This window comes from Eschrichtius robustus, chromosome 1 (genome assembly GCF_028021215.1).
Source record: "Eschrichtius robustus isolate mEscRob2 chromosome 1, mEscRob2.pri, whole genome shotgun sequence".
Lineage (NCBI taxonomy): Eukaryota > Metazoa > Chordata > Mammalia > Artiodactyla > Eschrichtiidae > Eschrichtius > Eschrichtius robustus.
Window position 1 is genome coordinate 126,964,989 of NC_090824.1, and position 24,150 is coordinate 126,989,138.

At 35.0% G+C, this 24,150-nt stretch overlaps 1 protein-coding gene across 4 annotated transcripts in view; it reads right to left on the reverse strand.

Moving 5' to 3' along the window:
• Positions 1-24,150, reverse strand: part of DENND4A (DENN domain containing 4A) — a 132,838-nt gene that overhangs the window by 72,577 nt on the left and 36,111 nt on the right. For all 4 annotated transcript variants that reach the window (XM_068553905.1, XM_068553896.1, XM_068553914.1 and 1 more), the window contains 3 exons: positions 22,726-23,058; positions 17,384-17,633; positions 1,441-1,510 (listed from right to left, as the gene is read on the reverse strand). In XM_068553905.1, the coding sequence (XP_068410006.1) occupies positions 1,441-1,510; positions 17,384-17,633; positions 22,726-23,036 (631 nt within the window). In that variant the 5' untranslated portion in view covers positions 23,037-23,058. The remainder of the gene's footprint in view (positions 1-1,440; positions 1,511-17,383; positions 17,634-22,725; positions 23,059-24,150) is intronic.

Here is a 24,150-nt window from a genome sequence, read left to right on the forward strand (position 1 = left end):
GTAACTCTGAATACTTTAGTAGGATTCATATAGATTTTAATCTTCAAACTATTCATATTAACTATGTAATATTTATCAAGCTTCATCCACAAAGGCTAGTAAGGTAAACAAGAAAAGATTATTCTAAAGAAACATACACAAATATAAACACACTCCTAAAAGTTCATTTTGTGGTCACACTGTCTTAAAGCATATGAACATACTATTTTTTTTTGAAATGTTCAAATGCATATATCCACTTCACTAGCTTTCAATAACTTTCCCTTGGGGTTTCTTTGACACATTAAAATAGATATTCTATAGGACTATATATATAACTTCTAGGACAAATACAAGAAAAATACACATAAAAATAGAAGTCACATATTTACAATGTCTTTAAAATAGTATCAGCTTAACCGCAGCTTCTGAATAATCCCAGAATATATGAAAATAGAGTTTCAAGTGGCACATTATTTCATGTTAAATAGACTAGTCTAGAGAGTAGTCCAGGTATCTTCTACCTAACAAACCCTCGGAGCAGACTCTTGTCCTGGATTTTGTGGGACTAGAAACAGAAAATAGATTCCCTGACCTTGAACCCTTAAAGTCAAGTGGAAACCATCACCAGACATGATGTTAAATACAAAATGATAAACTAAGAATATGAGTGGTTGGTCTGCCACACTAATATCTGTTTGACTTTGGACAAATCATGTACCTATAGGTCTCTGGTTTTCTCATCTATAAAGTGAGATGAACTAGATATAGAGGTCCAAGGCAGTTCTAAAATTCTCTAATTATATGCTAGCCAGCCAGTTGATCCCATAAGGATTTACAGTTAAGTCTCCATTACTTTCTCAAGTCATGAAGTAACGGTATAGCCTTTAAGTAACTATAGAAATAGCGATGAGCTGTGGACCCCAGAAAATCACAGGTAGAAGAAAGTAGGAGTCTAGGACACTAACTTTAAAAATTTATTTTTTAAAAGGTTGAATCTGCTCTCTTGTACATAATTTGATATTTTGAGGTTTCTGGCAATTCAACTATGCATTATAAAATTACAAGTTAGTTTACAATATTTCAGGTAATTTTGAAATATAATTACATCTGAACTATAGATTTGATTAAATTTAATATAACTATTAAGGAAACATTAATTTAAAAGGACAATAAATACTTTTCCACATTTTCTACTGATTTGAAAACTTAAAGAGAACGATATCTACTTATTAGTTATTTACTTAAACCTAATATTTTAAAAACCTTGCCTTCTTTTAAAATTAATATTCCATTAAGCATCCAATAAAGTATGGATAAAGACAAAACAATCAAAAGACATGGGTTATATAGTCCCAGTCCTGACACTAACACATCGTAAGACAGGTTTCGTTTTTTTTTCTTTAATCTTATTGGCCCCATAATACATTTATAAAGTATTCCATGAAAAATTATACTTACCAGCTTTGTAAGATACAGTGTTAGTCTTTGCCACCGATTTTTTATAACATAAGTACACTGCTGATCCCCACTGAATTAAAAAAAAAAAGGAAATATCATTAAATTGTAAAAGGTAGTAACTTAATAAAATGGAATCTCTTTGATCTCTCCGGTATGTATTTCCTAAGATGTAGTGATAGATTTCTTTTTATTTTCACTTGGTTATTTTGTCAGCATTTTATTGGAGTTATTGCCTAATTTTCTTTCAGAAATAAAATGTAACATATTTTCCCCTTGCGATAGCAATAGCATGAGGAAAGCGACCCTTTAAAACAAAACTAAACCACAAAAATTTAGATTTTATTCTAAGTCCAAACTCTGGGCAGAAATGATAAAAAGAAATACCTACTCGTGTATGTAGACCTTTCTTTTGATTCCACAACACCTTTCAGATATTGCCAGATTTTTCTCCAGTTCTTTATACCAAAACTCAAGAGTTGTAATTTGCCATATCCATTTCCTTATTTCCTATTCTTTCATGAATCCATTCCAAACCAGGTTTTAATCCCATCATTTTTTTAAAAGAACACTTTAACAACTTTAATGATGCCAAATGTTAAGAGTTGATTCCTAGTCTTCATCTTTTTCAACCTCTCAGCAGATTTTGATACCACTAATGACTCCCTTCCTGAAACATTTTCCTTTCTTGGCTTTTGAGGCATCACACTCTCCTGGGTCCCTCGCCACCAAATCTCTGGCCAGTCCTCAATCTCCCTTGTAGCATCCCCTCTCTTTTCCTGATCATTAAATGTGATCTTTTCTTTATTTTCTCTAAATGATCTCATCTATTTAGTACCACGCCTTTAAATAACAGCTACTCCCCAAAGAGTCTCAAATTCCTAGTCCTAGCTACAAATGAGAGGAAGAAGACTATGGGTAAAGCAGATTTGGGGGTAAAGAAAAGGAGTTTCAGACATCTTAAGTTTGAAACATCTATTAGACATCCAAGCATAGAGTCAAATGGAGGTAAGGCGAGAAGCCTGAAATGGATATTTAACTTAGGAGATGTCACCACTTGACATGAGGTAGTGACAGATACATTCACAGAGCACATTTCCTCACCTCCTTCAGGCCTCAACTCAAATGTCACTTTATTAGACAGCCTTCCTTTCATCACCTTATATACAATAACAAGTCTCCCTCTACCCTCCCCAGTCCTCCCTACTGCCCCTATCTGGTTTTTTTTTTTTTTTCTTCCATGCATAGATAGCACTTACCACCACTGGGCATATTGTATATTCTCTAATTTATTATCTGCCTCCCACCACTAGAACATAAGCTCCATGATGGTAAGGGCTTTGTTTTGTCCACTGCTGTATCTAGCACCCAAAACAGTGCCTATTATGTAGAAATACTTAATAAATACTTGTTAAAGGAATGAATGTGAGGGGATGTGTTTGTGCATACATGATGGAGAGTGCCTGCATGGACCAGTACATGACGACAGATACTTAGCACTGAGAACAAATACATAAAGAAAATACACTTACTTTAAGAAATACATTTTTTAAATATTAAGAGATTACCATAACAAACACCCATTTACTCACCCCCTAGTTTTAACAAATGTTAACAATGACCTTATTTGCTTCCGATATTTTAATTTATAAAGAAACAAAAAAATTACAGATTTAACTAAAGCCTCATCTTCCATCCCTTTCTGTCCTCTAGAGTTAACTACTAGCCTGAAGCTAGCGCATTTCATTCACATGCATTTTAAAAACTTCTACTATGTAAATATACACATCTTTAAGTACGTATCATTGTTTTGCATGCTTTATAACTTTATATAAACGGTGATGCGCTGAATATACGCCTTTATGGCTTGCTTTCTCACTCATCAAAATGATTTTGAGAATTAGTTACGTTGATACAGATCTACTTTCTTCATCTGAACCGCTGGATAGTATTCCATTAATGAAAGAAACATAGTTTACTTTATCCATTCCCCTACTGAGGGACATTTAGGTTGTTTCCTTTTGGGGGGACTATTATGAACAATGATACAATAAGTTGTCTCATCACCTAGAAATTTTCCACTTTCTTAAACATTTTTAATATGTCCCCAGCAGATTAGTATGTTAAATCCTACTTATTTAGGACATTAAGTTATGCTCATTGCTCTGTTGGGATTTTGTTTTTTAATAAACATTTCAATATTTTTGCATCAAAAGAATGGATGTATAAAATTCAAGTGGATATTATGAATGTAGGCAAACTGGACTTTCAGTTTATCCGGTGGGTAAAAAATTTATAAAGGGTCCTGTATTGCAAAGTCTCAACTCCAGTTCCCAATAAGCCAAATTTGTAAAGATAACAAAAAAACCTTCAATAACTTTTGTGATGATAAAAAAGGAACTATATATGACCATGTGGATATGGTAGAAACTGAAAGGAATATCTTAAAATAAAAAACAAAGACTTAAAGTAAAAGTTATAAGGCTCTGGAGGAAAAGAGCCAAGGATACAAGAAGCTTTTTCTAAATTTCTTCTTATACAAAGGTTCAGCAAAAAAGAAAGTAGGAAGAGCCATTGTTCTTAAAATACTTTAAACATTTAACCCATAAAATATCCACACTGTGGTTTGCCATGGCAAAAACCTTTCTTCTGGAATTAGGTGCATGATTTAACTACTTGGTTTGTTAATAACTCCACTTTTGTAAATCAACTTGCTAAATCAAACACTGACATTCCTGAAAAGCTGTAAAACAAGAGCCATTTGTAGAGAATATTAAAAAAATACTCTCAATGAGTTAAAAACTGAGGAGAAAAAAAAAAAAAAACTGAGGAGAAAGTCCCAAATTAGCCAAATATTTGCTGTGCGAATCAAAGCACCTGGACTAAATACCCTTAACTACACATTTTTTGCAGTTTTGGACCATATGACACTCTTAAGTTCTCTTCCAGCTCTAAAATATTACTATTCTATTCTAAATCAATCAAAGTCCAAATCACTTAAGGCTTATGATTCAAAGGTTAAAAACTAGTAATTCTTGAAAACTTTTGCCACAAGCTTTTTTTAAAAAAAATAAATTTATTATTTATTATTTTTTCATTTTGGCTGCATAGGGTCTTCGTTGCTGCGCGCGGGCTTTCTCTAGTTGCTGCAAGTGGGGGCTACTCTTTGTTGCGGTGCCTGGGCTTCTCATTGTGGTGGCTTCTCCTGTTGCGGAGCACGAGCTCTAGGTGCATGGGCTCAGTAGCTGTGGCTCACGGGCTCTACAGCGCTAGGCGAAGTAGTCGTGGCCCACGGGCTTGTGGGATCTTCCAGACTAGGGCTTGTGGGATCTTCCAGACTAGGGCTCGAACCCACATCCCCTGCATTGGCAGGTGGATTCTTAACCACTGCACCACCAGGGAAGGCCCCTTGCCATAAGCTTTTTTTTTTTTTTAACATCTTTATTGGAGTATAATTGCTTTACAATGGTGTGTTAGTTTCTGCTTTATAACAAAGTGAATCAGTTATACATATACATATATCCCCATATCTCTTCCCTCTGGCGTCTCCCTCCCTCCCGCCGTCCCTATCCCACCCCCCTAGGTGGTCACAAAGCACTGAGCTGATCTCCCTGTGCTATGAGGCTGCTTCCCACTAGCTATCTATTTTACATTTGGTAGTGTATGTATGTCCAATGCCACTCTCTCACTTTGTTGCAGCTTACCCTTCCCCCTCCCCGTATCCTCAAGTCCATTCTCTAGTAGGTCTGTGTCTTTAATCCTGCCTTGCCTCTACGTTCTTCATGACGACTTTTTTTTTTTTTTTAGATTCCATATATATGTGTTAGCATATGGTATTTGTTTTTCTCTTTCTGACTTACTTCACTCTGTATGACAGACTCTAGGCCCATCCACCTTACTACAAATAACTCAATTTCGTTTCTTTTCATGGCTGAGAAATATTCCCTTGTAGATATGTGCCACATCTTCTTTATCCATTCATCTGTCTATGGACACTTAGGTTGCTTCCATGTCCTGGCTATTGTAAATAGAGCTGCAATGAACATTGTGGTACATGACTCTTTTTGAATTATGGTTTTCTCAGGGTATACGCCCAGTAGTGAGATTGCTGGCTCATATGGTAGTTCTACTTTTAGTCTTTTAAGGAACCTCCATACTGTTCTCCATAGTGGCTGTATCAATTTACATTCCCACCACCAGTGCAAGAGGGTTCCCTTTCTCCACACCCTCTCCAGCATTTATTGTTCATAGATTTTTTGATGTTGGCCATTATGACTGGTATGAGATGATATCTCATTGTAGTTTTGATTTGCATTTCTCTAATGATTAATGATGTTGAGCATTCTTTCATGTGTTTGTTGGCAATCTGTATACCTTCTTTGCAGAAATGTCTATTTAGGTCTTCTGTCCATGTTTGGATTGGGTTGTTTGTTTTTTTGATACTGAGCTGCATGAGCTGCTTATAAATTTTGGAGATTAATCCTTTGTCAGTTGCTTCATTTGCAAATATTTTCTCCCATTCTGAGGGTTGTCTTTTCGTCTTGTTTATGGTTTCCTTTGCTGTTCAAAAGCTTTTAAGTTTCATTAGGTCCCATTTGTTTATTTTTGTTTTTATTTCCATTTCTCTAGGAGGTGGGTCAAAAAGGATCTTGCTGTGATTTATGTCATAGAGTGTTCTGCCTATGTTTTCCTCTAAGAGTTTGATAGTGTCTGGCCTTACATTTAGGTCTTTAAGCCAATATGAGTTTATTTTTGTATATGATGTTAGGGAGTGTTCTACCTTCATTCTTTTACATGTAGCTGTCCAGTTCTCCCAGCACCACTTATGGAAGAGGCTGTCTTTTCTCCACTGTATATGCTTGCCTCCTTTATCAAAGATAAGGTGACCATATGTGCGTGGGTTTATCTCTGGGATTTCTATCCTGTTCCACTGATCCATATTTCTGTTTTTGTGCCAGTACCATACTGTCTTGATTACTGTAGCTTTGTAGTATAGTCTGAAGTCAGGGAGCCTGATTCCTCCAGCTCCGTTTTTCTTTCTCAAGATTGCTTTGGCTATTCGGGGTCTTTTCTGTTTCCATACAAATTGTGAAATTTTTTGTTCTAGTTCTGTGAAAAATGCCAGTGGTAGTTTGATAGGGATTGCATTGAATCTGTAGATTGCTTTGGGTAGTAGAGTCATTTTCACTATGTTGATTCTTCCAATCCAAGAACATGGTATATCTCTCCAGCTGTTTGTATCATCTTTAATTCCTTTCATCAGTGTCTTATAATTTTCTGCATACAGGTCTTTTGTCTCCTTAGGTAGGTTTATTCCTAGATATTTTATTCTTTTTGTTGCAATGGTAAATGGGAATGTTTTCTTAATTTCACTTTCAGATTTTTCATCATTAGTGTATAGGAATGCAAGAGATTTCTGTGCATTAATTTTGTATCCTGCTACTTTACCAAATTCATTGACTAACACTAGTAGTTTTCAGGTAGAGTCTTTAGGATTCTCTATGTATAGTATCATGTCATCTGCAAACAGTGACAGTTTTACTACTTCTTTTCCAATTTGGATTCCTTTTATTTCTTTTTCTTTTCTGATTGCTGTGGCTAAAACTTCCAAAACTATGTTGAATAATAGTGGTGAGAGTGGGCAACCTTGTCTTGTTCCTGATCTTAGTGGAAATGGTTTCAGTTTTTCACCATTGAGGACGATGTTGGCTGTGGGTTTGTCATATATGGCCTTTATTATGTTGAGGTAAGTTCCCTCTATGCCTACTTTCTGGAGGGTTTTTACCATAAATGGGTGTTGAATTTTGTCGAAAGCTTTTTCTGCATCTACTGAGATGATCATATGGTTTTGCTCCTCCAACTTGTTAATATGGTGTATCACATTGATTGATTTGCGTATATTGAAGAATCCTTGCATTCCTGGGATAAACCCCACTTGATCATGGTGTATGATCTTTTTAATGTGCTGTTGGATTCTGTTTGCTAGCATTTTGTTGAGGATTTTTGCATCTATGTTCATCAGTGATATTGGCCTGTAGTTTTCTTTCTTTGTGACATCTTTGTCTGGTTTTGGTATCAGGGTGATGGTGGCCTAGTAGAGGTTGGGAGTGTTCCTCCCTCTGCTATATCTTGGAAGAGTTTGAGAAGGATAGGTGTTAGCTCTTCTCTAAATGTTTCATAGAATTCGCCTGTGAAGCCATCTGGTCCTGGGCTTTTGTTTGTTGGAAGATTTTTAATCACAGTTTCAATTTCAGTGCTTGTGACTGGTCTGTTCATATTTTCTATTTCTTCCTGGTTCAGTCTCGGAAGGTTGTGCTTTTCTAAGAATTTGTCAATTTCTTCCAGGTTGTCCTTTTTATTGGCATATAGTTGCTTGTAGTAATCTCTCATGATCCTTTGTATTTCTGCAGTGTCAGTTGTTACTTCTCCTTTTTCATTTCTAATTCTATTGATTTGAGTCTTCTCCCTTTTTTTCTTGATGAGTGTGGCTAATGGTTTATCAATTTTGTTCATCTTCTCAAAGAACCAGCTTTTAGTTTTATTGATCTTTGCTATCGTTTCCTTCATTTCTTTTTCATTTATTTCTGATCTTTATGAGTTCTTTCCTTCTGCTAACTTTGGGGTTTTTTTTTTCTTCTTTCTCTAATTGCTTTAGGTGTAAGGTTAGGTTGTTTATTTGAGATGTTTCTTGTTTCTTAAGGTAGGATTGTATTGCTATAAACTTCCCTCTTAGAACTGCTTTTGCTGCATCCCATAGGTATTGGGTCGTCGTGTTTTCATTGTCATTTGTTTCTAGGTATTTTTTGATTTCCTCTTCGATTTCTTCAGTGATCTCTTGGTTATTAAGTAGTATATTGTTTAGCCTCCATGCATTTGTATTTTTTACAGGTTTTTTCCTGTAATTGATATCGAGTTCCATAGCATTGTGGTCAGAAAAGATACTTGATACGATTTCAATTTTCTTAAATTTACCAAGGCTTGATTTGTGACCCAAGATATGATCTATCCTGGACAATGTTCCATGAGCACTTGAGAAGAAAGTGTATTCTGTTGTTTCTGGATGGAATGTCCCGTAAATATCAATTAAGTCCATCTTGTTTAATGTATCATTTAAAGCTTGTGTTTCCTTATTTATTTTCATTTTGGAGGATCTGTCCACTGGTGAAAGTGCGGTGTTCAAGACCCCTACTACGATTGTGTTACTGTCGATTTCCCCTTTTATGGCTGTTAGTATTTGCCTTACGTATTGAGGTGCTCCTGTGTTGGGTGCATAAATATTTACAATTGTTATATCTTCTTCTTGGAATGATACGTTGATCATTATGTAGTGTCCTTCTTTGTCTCTTGCAATAGTCTTTGTTTTAAAGTCTATTTTGTCTGATATGAGAATTGCTAATCAAGTCCAGGAAGCACAGAGAGTCCCATACAGGATAAATCCAAGGAGAAACACACCAAGACATATATTAATCAAACTATCAAAAATTAAACACAAAGAAAAAATATTAAAAGCAGCAAGGGAAGAACAACAAATAACATACAAGGGAATCCCCATAAGGTTAACATCTGATCTTTCAGGAGAAACTCTGCAAGCCAGAAGGGAGTGGCAGGACATATTTAAAGTGATGAAGGGTAAAAACCTACAACCAAGATTACTCTACCCAGCAAGGATCTCATTCAGATTTGACAGAGAAATTAAAACCTTTACAGACAAGCAAAAGCTAAGAGAATTCAGCACCACCAAACCAGCTTTACAACAAATGCTAAAGGAACTTTGCTAGGCAGGAAACACAAGAGAAGGAAAAGACCTACAAAAACAAACCCAAAACAATTAAGAAAATGGGAATAGGAACATACGTATCAATAATTACCTTAAATGTAAATGGATTAAATGCTCCAACCAAAAGACATAGACTGGCTGAATGGATACAAAAACAAGACCCGTATATATGCTGTCTACAAGAGACCCACTTCAGACCTAGGGACACATACAGACTGAAAGTGAGGGGATGGAAAAAGATATTCCATGCAAATGGAAATCAAAAGAAAGCTGCAGTAGCTATACTCATTTCAGATAAAATAGACTTTAAAATAAAGAATGCTACAAGAGACAAGGAAGGACACTACATAATGATCAAGGGATCAATCCAAGAAGAAGATATAACAATTATAAATATATATGCACACAACATAGGAGCACCTCAATACATAAGGCAACTGTAACAGCTATAGAAGAGGAAATCGACAGTAACACAATAATAGTGGGGGACTTTAACACCTCACTTACACCAATGGACAGATTATCCAAAATGAAAATAAACAAGGAAACAGAAGCTTTAAATGACACAACAGACCAGACAGATTTAGTTGATATTTATAGGACATTCCATCCAAAAACAGCAGATTACACTTTCTTCTCAAGTGCGCACAGAACATTCTGCAGGATAGATCACATCTAGGGTCACAAATCAAGCCTCAGTAAATTTAAGAAAACTGAAATCATATCAAGCATCTTTTCTGATCACAACACTATGAGATTAGAAATGAATTACCGGGAAAAAAATGTGAAAAACACAAACACATGCAGACTAAACAATATGTTACTAAATAACCAAGAGATCACTGAAGAAATCAAAGAGGAAATCAAAAAATACCTAGAAACAAATGAAAATGAAGACACGACGATCCAAAACCTATGGGATGCAGCAAAAGCAGTTCTAAGAGGGAAGTTTATAGCTATACAAGCCTACCTCAAGAAACAAGAAAAATCTCAAATAAACAATCTAACGTTACACCTAAATGAACTAGAGAAAGAAGAACAAACAAAACCCAAAGTTAGCAGAAGGAAAGAAATCATAAAGATCAGAGCAGAAATAAATGAAATAGAAACAAAGAAAACAGTAGCAAAGATCAATAAAACTAAAAGCTGGTTCTTTGGGAAGATAAACAAAATTGATAAGCCATTAGCCAGACTCATCAAGAAAAAGAGGGCGAGGACTCAAATCAATAAAATCAGAAATGAAAAAGGAGAAGTTACAACAGACACCGCAGAAATACAAAGCATCCTAAGAGACTACTACAAGCAACTCTGTGCCAATAAAATGGACAACCTGGAAGAAATGGACAAATTCTTAGAAAGGTATAACCTTCCATGACTGAACCAGGAAGAAATAGAGAATATGAACAGACCAATCGCAAGTAATGAAATTGAAACTGTGATTAAAAATCTTCCAACAAACAAAAGTCCAGGACCACATGGCTTCAAAGGTGAATTCTATCAAACATTTACAGAAGAGCTAACACCCATCCTTCTCAAACTCTTCCAAAGAATTGCAGAGGAAGGAACACTCCCTAACTCATTCTATGAGGCCACCATCACCCTGACACCAAAAGCAGACAAAGATACTACAAAAAAAGAAAATTACAGACCAATAACACTGATGAATATAGATGCGAAAATCCTCAACAAAATACTAGCAAACAGAATCCAACAACACATTAAAAGGATCATACAGCATGATCAAGTGGGATTTATCCCAAGGATGCAACAAGGACTCTTCAATATACGCAAATCAATCAATGTGATACACCATACTAACAAATTGAAGAATAAAAACCACATGATCATCTCAATAGATGCAGAAAAAGCTTTTGACAAAATTCAACACCCATTTATGATAAGAACTCTCCAGAAAGTGGGCATAGAGGGAACCTACCTCAACATAATAAAGGCCATATATGACAAACCCACAGCAAACATCATTCTCAACGGTGAAAAACTGAAAGCATTTCCTCTAAGATCAGGAACAAGACAAGGATGTCCACTCTCACCACTATTATTCAACATAGTTTTGGAAGTCCTAGCCATGGCAGCCAGAGAAGAAAAAGAAATAAAAGGAATACAAATTGGAAAAGAAGAAGTAAAACTGTCCCTGTTTGCAGATGACATGATACTATACATAGAGAATCCTAAAAATGCCACCAGAAAACTACTAGAGGTAATCAATGAATTTGGTAAAGTTGCAGGATACAAAATTAATGCACAGAAATCTCTTGCATTCCTATACACTAATGTTGAAAAATCTGAAAGAGAAATTAAGGAAACACTCCCATTTACCACTGCAACAAAAAGAATAAAATACCTAGGAATAAACCTACCTAGGGAGACAAAAGACCTGTATGCAGAAAATTATAAGACACTGATGAAAGGAATTAAAGATGATACAAACAGCTGGAGAGATATACCATGTTCTTGGATTGGAAGAATCAACATTGTGAAAATGACTCTACTACCCAAAGCAATCTACAGATTCAATGCAATCCCTATCAAATTACCAATGGCATTTTTTACGGAACTAGAACAAAAAATCTTAAAATTTGTATGAAGACACAAAAGACGCCAAATAGCCAAAGCAGTCTTGAGGGAAAAAAGTGGAGCTGGAGGCATCAGACTCCCTGACTTCAGACTATACTACAAAGCTATAGTCATCAAGACAATATGGTACAGGTACAAAACAGAAACATAGATCAATGCAACAAGATAGAAAACCCAGAGAGAAACCCACGCATCTATGGTCAACTAATCTATGACAAAGGAGGCAAGGATATACAATGGAGAAAAGACAGTCTCTTCAATAAGTGGTGCTGGGAAAACTGGACAGCTACACGTAAAAGAATGAAATTAGAACACTCCCTAACACCATACACAAAAATAAACTCAAAATGGATTGGAGACCTAAATGTAAGATCGGACACTATAAAATTGTTAGAGGAAGACATAGGAAGAACACTCTTTGACATAAATCACAGCAAGATCTTTTTTGATCTACCTCCTAGAGTAATGGAAATAAAAACAAAAATAAACAAATGGGACCTAATGAAACTTAAAAGCTTTTGAACAGCAAAGGAAACCATAAACAAGACGAAAAGACAACCCTCAGAATGGCAGAAAATATTTGCAAACGAATCAACGGACAAAGGATTAATCTCCAAAATATATAAACAGCTCATGCAGCTCAATATTAAAGAAACAAACAACCCAATCCAAAAGTGGACAGAAGACCTAAATAGACATTTCTCCAAAGAAGACATACAGATGGCCAAGAGGCACATGAAAAGCTGCTCAACATCACTAATTATTAGAGAAATGCAAATCAAAACTACAATGAGGTATCACCTCACACCAGTTAGAATGGGCATCATCAGAAAATCTACAAACAACAAATGCTGGAGAGGGTGTGGAGAAAAGGGAACCCTCCTGCACTGTTGGTGGGAATGTAAACTGATACAGCCACTATGGAGAACAGTACGGAGGTTCCTTAAAAAACTAAAAATAGAACTACCATATGATCCAGCAATCCCACTACTGGGCATATACCCAGAGAAAACCATAATTCAAAAAGACACATGCACCCCAATGTTCATTGCAGCACTATTTACAATAGCCAGGTCATGGAAGCAACCTAAATGCCCATCAACAGACGAATGGATAAAGAAGATGTGGTACATATATACAATGGAATATTACTCAGCTATAATAAGGAACGAAATTGGGTCATTTGTTGAGCCGTGGATGGATCTAGAGACTGTCATACAGAGTGAAGTAAGTCAGAAAGAGAAAAACAAATATCGTATATTAACGCATGTATGTGGAAACTAGAAAAATGGTACAGATGAACCGGTTTGCAGGGCAGTAGTTGAGACATAGATGTAGAGAACAAATGTATGGACACCAAGGGGGGAAAGTCGCGTTGGGGTGGGGATGGTGGTGTGCTGAATTGGGCGATTGGGATTGACATGTATACACTGACGTGTATAAAATTGATGACTGATAGGAACCTGTTGTTTTAAAAAATAAATAAAATTAAATTAAAAAATTAAAGAAAAAGAGTAAGAAAATAACCATTTAAGAGGTTTTTATTTCTACAATGTTTCTTAAGAGAACTGAGAGGAGCTTAAACACTGGGCAAAAATAAAATAAAAAAACTCTTCCTTGCTGTATGTCAATTATATCTCAATAAAACTGAAAAACAAGAAAAAAGAAAAGCGCATCCTCAGTCGTTAAATGCACGTAAAAGGGACTGAATAAGCAGAGTTAACTAAGGAGTAATTAATAACAGCTAATGTTTACATAGCACTTACTATGTACCAGGCACTACCCTAAGTTCTTTACAGATATGAAACATTTAATCTTCACAAAAAGCCTGTGAAATAAAATACTACTTTATCCTTGTTTCATGCATGAGGAAACTGAGGCACAAAGAGTCAAAGAACTTGTCCAAGACATGCATCTGGAATGCAAATCCAGCAGGTTAGCTGGAGTCCATTCTGTTCACACTATGTTACACTGCCTCTTTATTCTTTCAGCAGAGAATTAATGCTCTCTGACAACACTGGGACCAATATTTCAGAGTAAGGAAAAATAGGAGCTCGTGCATGGTTTTGTTTTCAGTGCAACAAGTCTACCTTGAACACTTTGATTAATTAATAAGACCTAGAAATGGTTCTAATGACATTGTCAATTTGCTTTGAATCCAAAACCAACAAATCTACAAAATAAAGGAAAATTCACCAATGGGAAAATGGCAAGTATCTGTGAGCCTGAACAGTCTTGCTAAAACACCAAACCAAATCTTGAAACAAGGTTAAGCTGGACATCAGATTATGGAAGAGTTCAAAAACCCTTCTTGCCATCACTATCAGTACCACATGAGGTCTGTAAAACTTATTTGCTATCATGATCTTCTTCCTCCATAATCTCTCCACTGTCACATGTAATCATCAAATCAAAATGCAAGGATAGCATGAAAGAATAGGGCATTTTGTATATGAATGGCTGTTGACAAGTACGGGTCACATAGCTGCAAATAACTCTTTTAGGATACAACTGAGATACCATCAACATCCATTTTTCGAATTACCTATTTAAACATTTTAAACAAATACGGCTACTACCTTAAAATTGCAGATTTTTCTAAAAGAAAATTTGGAATTGAAAGATATTTATAGATAATAAGCTAACACATATACAGTGTTTTCTTATATGTACTGGAACATGATTCTAAATTCATTTAACCATCACAATAACTTATAAGGTAGATGCTACTATCACTCTCATTTTACAATTGTGAAACTGAGGCACAGAGAAGTTATGTTACTTTCTCAAGGTCACAAAGCCAATAAGTGTCAGAGATAGGATTCATATCCAGACACTATGGCTCCAGAGTCTGTGCTCTGAACCATTTGGCTATACTGATCTTAACCACTACACAATACAGATCTATTTTACTATCTTATTGAGGGGGTTAAAAAAATTTTCAGACTCCTAAAATTTGTGTTTTATCCAGTCACATATCAATACACTCCATTTCTTTTTCTTGTAGCTTTACCTAAAGCTTCAGTATTTCTCTTCTTGCAAGCTTAAAAGAAGAGAGCACATAAGAGCTCAATAAATGTAAATTATTTTAGGAAGGATGTAGTTCTAACTATGGTCATAACAGCTTTGCTTGTAATATAAAAAACTTAGAATCTAAATGTCTTACAATAGAAGATGGAATAAACTGTGGCACATCCACTTAATGTAGTAATATTTAGCCATTCAAAGCTGTTATATATGAAAAGATGTTAAACCTCCACAATAATCAAAGAAATGCAAATTAAAATTAGAATGATTTCTTCTTATCAGATAGTAAAAAGGGATTGATAACAACCAGTGTTGGTGAGGTACAGGACCTGGGAAAGGGCATTCTTATAGAGTACGGTTGCTGGGAATATAAACTGTCACAACTTTTTCAGAGCAATCTGTCAACACTTCTCAAAATGTACACCATACCCATCAATTCTAGTTACAATTATTTATTCTTCCAGAAACACTCCAATAAATATACAAAGAAAAAGGTACAAAATTGATCAAAGCAGCATTATTAGTAATGGGAAAAACTGGAAATAACTTGTATTCATCATTCTTCATTTGTATTTTCTGGAATACTATACAATCATTGAAAGAATTAAGTAGAGAGCTATATTAACTGATAAAGATGGATAGTTTAAAAAAAGCTTATATCAGAATATATTGAAATTTCCAACTTTTGAAAAATAAAGGATGAATTTATCCATATTATATATACTCCACATATGTGCACACAAAAGGGTCTGGAAGGATACAAGCCAAATTGTTAATTGTTAATCCTGGCAAAGGATCACAAAAGATGGAAGCAGGAACAAGAACTTTCACTCTTTACTTCCTAGATCTACGATTTGCTCCCCTCCCCCTCTCAATTTTTTTTTTTTGAGTACATATTTCTTTTTAAAATTTAAAACAGCAATTAAAAAAAAAAAGATAATTACAATTACAGATCATGCATGGCCTTAAGGCTACTGGAAGGACTCTGGCTTTTACTAAGAGTGAGATGGGGAGCCATTAAGGGTTGTAAACCAAAGAGAGATATGATCTAATTTGTTTTAAAAGCATCCCTCTTGCTGCTATGTGAAGAATAGGTTGTAGGAAGAAGAAGTAGAAGCAGTGACCAGCTAAACCAGGTGTCTGGCAAACTACGGCCTGCGTTTGACCCAAGGCCTGTTTTTGCACAACTGAGCTAAGACTGGTAAAAAGGTTGTTTTTAAAACAAAGGATGAATTTGCGACAGAGCCTGTATATGACCTGCAAAAGCTAACTTATCGTTTAGCCCTTTATTCAAAAGTTTGCCTAACTCCTGAATTAGGAGACCACTGCAATAATCCAGTTAAGAGATGATTATGGCTTGGATCAGGGCTGCAGCATGTGGAGAAGCTGAGAAGTGTTCAAGTTCAAAATATGTTTTGAAATGAAAGTCAACAGAATTTACAGAAGAACTGAATGAGAGGTAGAAGATAAAGGTTAAGGATTACTCCAAGGACTTTTAGTCTGAGTAACTAGAAGAGTGGAATTTCCTTTTACTAGAGGAGGAAAATTATGGGGATAAATAGATTTGGAGAGGGACACTAGGAGTTCAGTTTTGGACATGTTAAATTTGAGATAACCTATTTGATAAGATATCCAAGAAGAGATAATGAATTAGAAAGATCCAGAGGGGACACAGAAATTTAGAAGTCATCCACACATAGCCTGTATTTAAATGATTAGATCATCAACGAAGTGAGTTTAGATTTAAAGATAAATGGTCTGAGGACTGAACCCTAGGGCACTCCGTTGTGTAGTGGTTAGGGAATTGGGAAGAAATTAGCAAAGGCAGAAAGGGAATAACTGGTGAGGTAGGAGGAAAAAAGCCAGAAAGCACAGAGGATAGAGACTGCATCTTCTCTTCCTGCCACTGTTTCAAGAAGGGAGAAGTGATCATCTATGTCTAAATGTACTAAAAAATTAAGATGAATTGATCACTGGATTCAGCAAGTGCAATCTTGGTGGAATGATGGAGACAAAAGCTTAACTGGAAAGAGTCAAAGTGAGGAAGGAGACAGAATACAGTCAACTCTTGAGACATTTTATTATAAAGAACAATCAAATGGGGGAATAGATGGAGTGGGATATAAAGATCAAGAAGCTTTGTAAAGATGGGAGGTACTGTAACATGCTTTTGCATGCTGGAGGAAATAACCCACTAGAGAATGAAAACCTGATGATTCAAAAAAAAGTAGGGAGGATTGCTGACTCCATGTCCCAAATAGGTGAGTATATGGGATCTAGTGCACAAGTGGAGGGGTTACCCTTGGCGAATGCACCACTTTTGCAGTAAGGGGGAAAAATTATTTAATTACAAAAAAAAAGAAAGCTTTTTGCACAGCTCTTTTTGAAAGCACAACTAAATTACTTTCCTAAAAATAAAATATCTGACATCTTTAAAAAATCTATTTTTTAATTCAGTAATTGTGCTATGCTGTTTTCCAAAGATTTATTTTAAATTATGCTCTTTTCATCCGTGGCTAATTTTATCAGTGCAAAAGAGTCACTTACCATACTGTTATTGAGATTCTTGTCAACTTTGCAGAATGTGTGTGGTGGACTTTCTCCTTTACTGGGTATAATAATACATATGTCTGTAACAGCCAACGTATTCTGAGTCATGTTTTCAGAGGCTCTTCGGTAAGTGATATAAATTCTTTGTGATGAGGTACTGCCGCTAATATTTGCAGGGCGTCCGTAGGGAGTACTCTGGATAACTTCACACCCCTGTTTCAATCTTTCTTTCCAGTCATATAAAACCCTAAAAAATAAATAAAATAAATTAGTACACAATTACAAAGCACCTGCAAATACGAAAGGTAATATTGTCAGGAATCATAAACTGATCCTTAAATGTAGCAGATATTCCAATTGTACTGTAAGTTTGAATGCACCGTCCCATATAAAATTAAAGAATAACTGGGGACTTCTCTGGTGACACAGTGGTTAAGACTCCATGCCCCCAATTCAGGGGGCCCGGGTTCAATCCCTGGTCAGGGAACTGGATCTTACATGCATGCCGCAACTAAGAGTTTGCATGCCACAACTACAGAGCCAGTGAGCCGCAACTAAAGGAGCCCTCAAGCTGCAACTAAGGAGCCCAAGTGCCGCAACTAAGGAGCCTGCCTACCACAACTAAGACCCAGAGCAACCAAATAAATAAATATTTTTAAAAATAAAAATAAATTAAATTAAATTAAAAATTAAAGAGTAACTGTTTTCCCTACCAAAAATTAATAATGTAAGGAAAATTCATATTAACCTCTGTTTATTGACATAAACCACAGAAGAGCAATTTTGTGCAAAGGTGCTTATTTTAGCATTCCATTTAATAGATAGATAGATAGACGGACAGATAGGTGTATGTATGTACATATGTCTCTAAAACCAAGCATCATCTTTAGAAAAAGCAACCTTGTATTTTGACCAAAGTTAAAATTTTACAAAAGGCTCCTTGCCATACAGTAGAGAACCTGCTTGCACATTTTTACCTCCAATACTTCCTTCAGCTTTAAGAGAGAGTTTTAAGGCTTTCAAAAGAGTAAATGACCTTAAGTCTATCTTTCATCAAAAGTACAAGTGAAAGTTTCCCCCTTCTCCTTTATGGTAAAATCATACGTTTTTAATAAAGGACAGGCCAGGCACCCATTCCTTAAGTTTTCTAAATACTATTACTTAAAGTACTCGGGAAAACAAAGAAAACATCATGCTTGAATAATATTAGTTTATTCCCTCACAGAATTCACTAATTTGTACTTTAATGCTAAGTCTTTGGCATTAGCAAAAAAAAAAAAAAAAAAATTAAAGCCCTGTTAAATGTTTCTTCATTTGCTATAAAAATTATTATAGAATGTATGTAATGTCCCTAACATCAATCGGTATTCCCTTTTATAAAATCCCATTATACAAATAAAATTTAGTGCCAAAAATTGGTCAAATTATTTCTTTCTAATACAATTTTTAATTTCCCTTTTGTCTCAGCTGTCAGCAAACTTAAAAATTTTTTTCTTTAAACATTCTATTTTGAAAATTTAGAGTGAAATTTGATGCTTAATCATAGCAGCTATGTATATCCCAATGTTAGCCTAATTGCTTACTCCTCCTCCTCTTGATCTTGCTTTTCTGTCTTGTTTTTTCTTAATCCTAAAAAATGGCATTGTCAAACTATTACATATAGAATGGATAAACAACAAGGTCCTACTGTATATAGCACAGGGAACTATATTCAATATTGAGGTAAACCACAATGGAAAAGAATATAAAAAATGTATATATATGTGTAACTAATCACCTTGCTGTAAAAGCAGAAATTAACACAACATTGTAAATCAACTATACTTCAATTTTAAAAAATAAATAAGTAAAAAATTTTAAAAAGGCATTGTAACAGAGAAGTTAAGACATATCTGAATTCGAACTCCTACCACCTGGTACCAGCTGTATTATCTTGGGCAGTTACTTAACTTCTCTGAGCCTTATACTATTCAACTACAAAATCTAAAAATCTAACTCATAGGATCTTGGCAGAATTAGATGAGAGTACAAGTAGGGTCTCCAAAATAATGTCTGGCACACAGATGTTCAACTGAAAACAAGAAAAGAAAAATACAACACACAGAACAACAAACCACTATTTACTACCTCAAATTCTTAAAAGATATGGAAAATAAGTACATTTGATACATAAGCTACCTATTTTCTTTAATCAGGTATTGTGCTGTTGTATACATTACTTGTATCACTATTTTTGATTTTTATATTGTCGGGTAACTTTTCTTATCTGTTTAAACTATAAGCTTAGTTTAAAGGCAATAATGATGTTATATCCTCCACAATGACAAATATATGACAATAGCCATAAGAGTGGTTAATTTATTCATTCCAGTTCAAGTCCTTTCCTGTTGGAGAATCCTTCCTATGCCTGGAAAATTCCTCATCTCTAATTTAGGCAGCTCCAACACCCTAACAAGAATCTGCAACACTCCCTTCGTTTTATCTGCAAACTAGAATTCTGACAGTGACCAGTGATCATAGGAGCAACTTAACGTAATCTTTTAAAAATAAGATCTAATAGCTGGCTTATTTTCCCAAATATGTAAACTTCACATGAAGCAATATTATACCTGTTCTGAAACCCACTTAAAATTACTGTAATAAATTCATGAATTAACACAATAAAGACTGAGTTTAATATAACTTTTATTAAACATTAGGTAATAGAATTTAAAAGTAGAAGAATGTTCAGGAGCTCTTCCAATTCATCCTATCTCCCCTTAGGCATGAGTAAACATGGCTATTCACTTTCAGACTTAATATATTGGGAGATGGAACTTTTATAGCCCTTCTACTGATGTTAGTAGGGACATTGCTATCTTCCTTATTTTTAACCGGAATATTTTAAGTTAAGCCTATCCCCTTTTGCAACAGAGCCACGGAAACAAGAAAGTTAATCTTCATTCCCTATAAACCCTGCATCTATCGTGAAGACATTAATAGAGCTACTCCTAGCCATCCTTTGGCCTTTTTCTTTCAGTTTTTCAGGGAGAATCTTCTACATAAATAAATACATATGTGTATATATATTTACATTTATATATTCCTCTTTTACATATATATTCCTCTTTTTTTTAAAAACCCAATCGTTGCAGAAATTGACAAGGTGATCCTAAAATTCATAGGAAAATTCAAGGGACCCAGAATAATCAAAACAATTTTGAAAAAGAACAAACTTGGAAGACTCACACTTCCTAATGTAAAAACTTACTACGAAGCCACAGTAACCAAAACTGTGTAGTACTGGATAGGAGAGACATACAGACAAATGGAATAGAATTGAGAGTCCAGAAATAAACCCATACATTTATCACCAATTAATTTTTGAAAATGGGGAAAGAATATTCTCATCAACAGATGGTGCTGGAAGTGGATATCCATATGCCAAAGAGTAAGGTTGTACTCTTTCCTCAACATATACAAAAATTAACTCAAAATGGATCAAAGACCTAAATGTAAAGGCTGAAATTATAAAACTCTTAGACAAAAACTTAAATGTAAATCTTCGTAACTCTGGATTAGTTAAAGCCTTCTTAGATACAACACCAAAACACAAGCAACAAAAGAAAAAAATACATAAATCAGAATTCATCAAAATAAAAACTTTTCAGCTCCAAAGGATACCATAAAGAAAGTGAAAAGACAACCCACAGAATAAGAAAAAATATCTGTAAACCACTCATATGATAAGGAACTTACAAGTAGAATATATAAAGAACTCCCAAAGCTCAACAATAAAAAGACAACCCAATTTAAAAATGGGTAAAGGATTCTGAATAGACATTTCTCCAAAGATATATAGATGGCTAATAAGCACATGAAAAGATGCTCAACATCATTAGCCATCAGGTGAATGCAAATCAAGACTACAGTTAGATACCATCTCACACCCACTAGGAGAGCTATAATCAAAATGATAATATAAAATGTTGGCTAGGACTGGCAGAAATTGGAACCTTCATACACTGCTGATGGGAATGCAGCTACAGCTACTTTGGAAGACAGACTGGCAGTTCCTCAAAAGGTTAAACACAGAATTACCATATGACCCAGCAATTCCACTCCTAAGTACATATATAAGGGAAATGAAAACATATGTCTATACGAAAACTTGTACATTAACATTTCCGGTAGCGTTACTCACAACAGCCAAAAAGTAGAAACAACTCACATGTCCATCATCTGATGAATGGATAAATAAATTGTGGTAGACCCATAAGATGGACTATCATTCAGCCATATAAAGGAATAAAGTACAGACACATACTACAACATGGATAAACCCTGAAAACATTATGCTAAGTGAAAGAAGCCAGCCACAAGGTAACCATATACAGTATGATTCTACTGATATAAAATGTCCAGAATTAGGCACATCCACAGAGACAGAAAGTAGACTGGTGACTGTCTACAGCTGAGGGGGTTAGGGAGAATTAGACAGAAACTATAATGAATACAGGATTGTTTATTTTGGGGGCATGATAAAATGTTATAAAATTTATTGTGATGGTTTCACAACTCTATAAATATACTAAAAACAACTGAATTGTACAATTTAAGTGGGTGAGTTGGATGGTATGAATTATAACTCAGTAAGGCTATTATATAAAAAGGGAGCCCCAAGTACAACACAATATCTTAAATAAAGCACCAATTTACCCAAGATCCTTGTTTGATGCATACAGACTTAAGCACCCAACTATAATGATCATTATAACTGTCCTTAAAAGCCATCTTTTTCTCATACTTTAAAAATAATAAAAAAATTAAAAAAATAAAAATAAAAAAATAATAAAAATTTTATGATCAGGATAATACATTAATTTCTGATACTTTCCTGTAAATGTTTTTCAAATTATCTCCCCTATCTTTTTTTTTTGAAGATTTTTTTGATGTGGACCATTTTTAAAGTCTTTATTGAATTTGTTACAATATTGCTTCTGTTTTATATTTTGGTTTTTTGGCCGCGAGGCATGTGGGATCTTAGCTCCCTGACCAGGGATTGAACCCGCACCCCCTACATTAGAAGGCAAAGTCTTAACCACTGGACCGCCAGGGAAGTCTGTCCCCTATCTTTAATAGAAAGAAACTCAGACAAAAATGCTAGAACCTGTAGAATGAAGAGACACTGAAAAGATATAAGGAACACAGGAAGAGAATACAGGATTCTGGATATAAACGTGTCTATTTTTCTAAAGCTGCCATGTATCTATTAATAAACAAATTGAACAGTTAACTTCAAAATCTATAAGGTATATTATTTGGATCAATAACAATAATTCTTTTTAAAAACTACTTACCCCAGATCTGTAAGTGGAGGCTTATCTCTTCCTCTTCTATAGCAAAGGAAAATCTGCGGCCCCACAAGACTTCCATTATTGAGATCAGCTGACAGTCCAGTTGGGGTAACATCAATACACGTGTAATCCCGTGGCACTTCCTCCCCAAGAGATTTAATAATAACTGAAACATCTGTGATAGGTTCTTTTGGTTTAGCTACTTTATGACAAGCATCATTGAAGTGAATTTCTTCTTCAAGAGGCTTTGAAACATCAGTTAATCCTGCTACAACAAAGTAGTCAGCAACACGAGGCCCCTTATCTTCAATCATCTTCCATTACAGAAGGTTACATCTGAAAGAAAAGTAAAAGACTAGTATTCTCCTGTACTAAGTCAAATAAATATTCTCCTATAATAAGTCAAATAAATATAAGTGGTTTGTGTACAAATAAGAACAAAAAACTAAAAAAAGTGCACTACCTCCCTGATTAAACACACTAGTATTACACATTTCACTTTCATATGTTAAAAGTATGCTTTTTTTAAAAAAAACAGGACTATATATATTTAGCATTATTTTTTGATTATAAAATTAATGCATAAATTTCCATTTTTGGCAATATGGAAGCCTAGATTACCTAAGTAGACAACAAAAAAGCACACATTCTTTAAAATGCATAGACTAACTTGTAAAAATGTAAGGGGAAATTCCCAGGGCCCCAAAACAGTGAGGAAACCAAAATGCCAGAATGCAGTGTATAAGCTCATACTGGGTGGGAGAATTTGGCTGATCTCCTCAGTAATCAAGGGGCGTATATTTTTAAAAGGTACTACAGGGACAGGAGACAATGCTTTGGGACCACATAAGATAGCGGATTAGAATTGAGACATCTGTATAAAACCAAGAGCCTCAAAGAACTACATCCCCAGTTAAGGAGTGAATTTTACAAATCCATCCACTGGTACAGGGAGATAATAAAGTTTGCCTCAATCTGAGCCCTACTTTGGGGGGAGTAAAAAGTCTCTTCTGAGAATGTATAACAATAGGCCTACTCACACTTGGATCTGAGGTTTGATCTTAAGCCATCTGCATGGTCCCAGGATGCTCCAAACTGAGATATTAATGATAACTGTGTTCCCAGGCTAGTGATAGCCCTGGGGAAGCAAATGCAAAAAAGTTCTAGAGGGTACCCTCAACACAGGTTTTCCACAGATAAAGCCCTGTTGAAGATGACCTCCTATTCTAAAACTATAAAACACACAAAGAAAAATCCACCCTGAATGAGTTTCAGAAGATACAAAAAACAGAAGAACTTCAAATAATAAAAGTAGGGCAGCGATTATAACGGTAACACACGCTTATAACAAATACAAAGAAAAAATACCCAAAGTGGAACTCATCATGTATTTGCAAACACTTTAATAGCAAAATCTCCTTCAGTTGT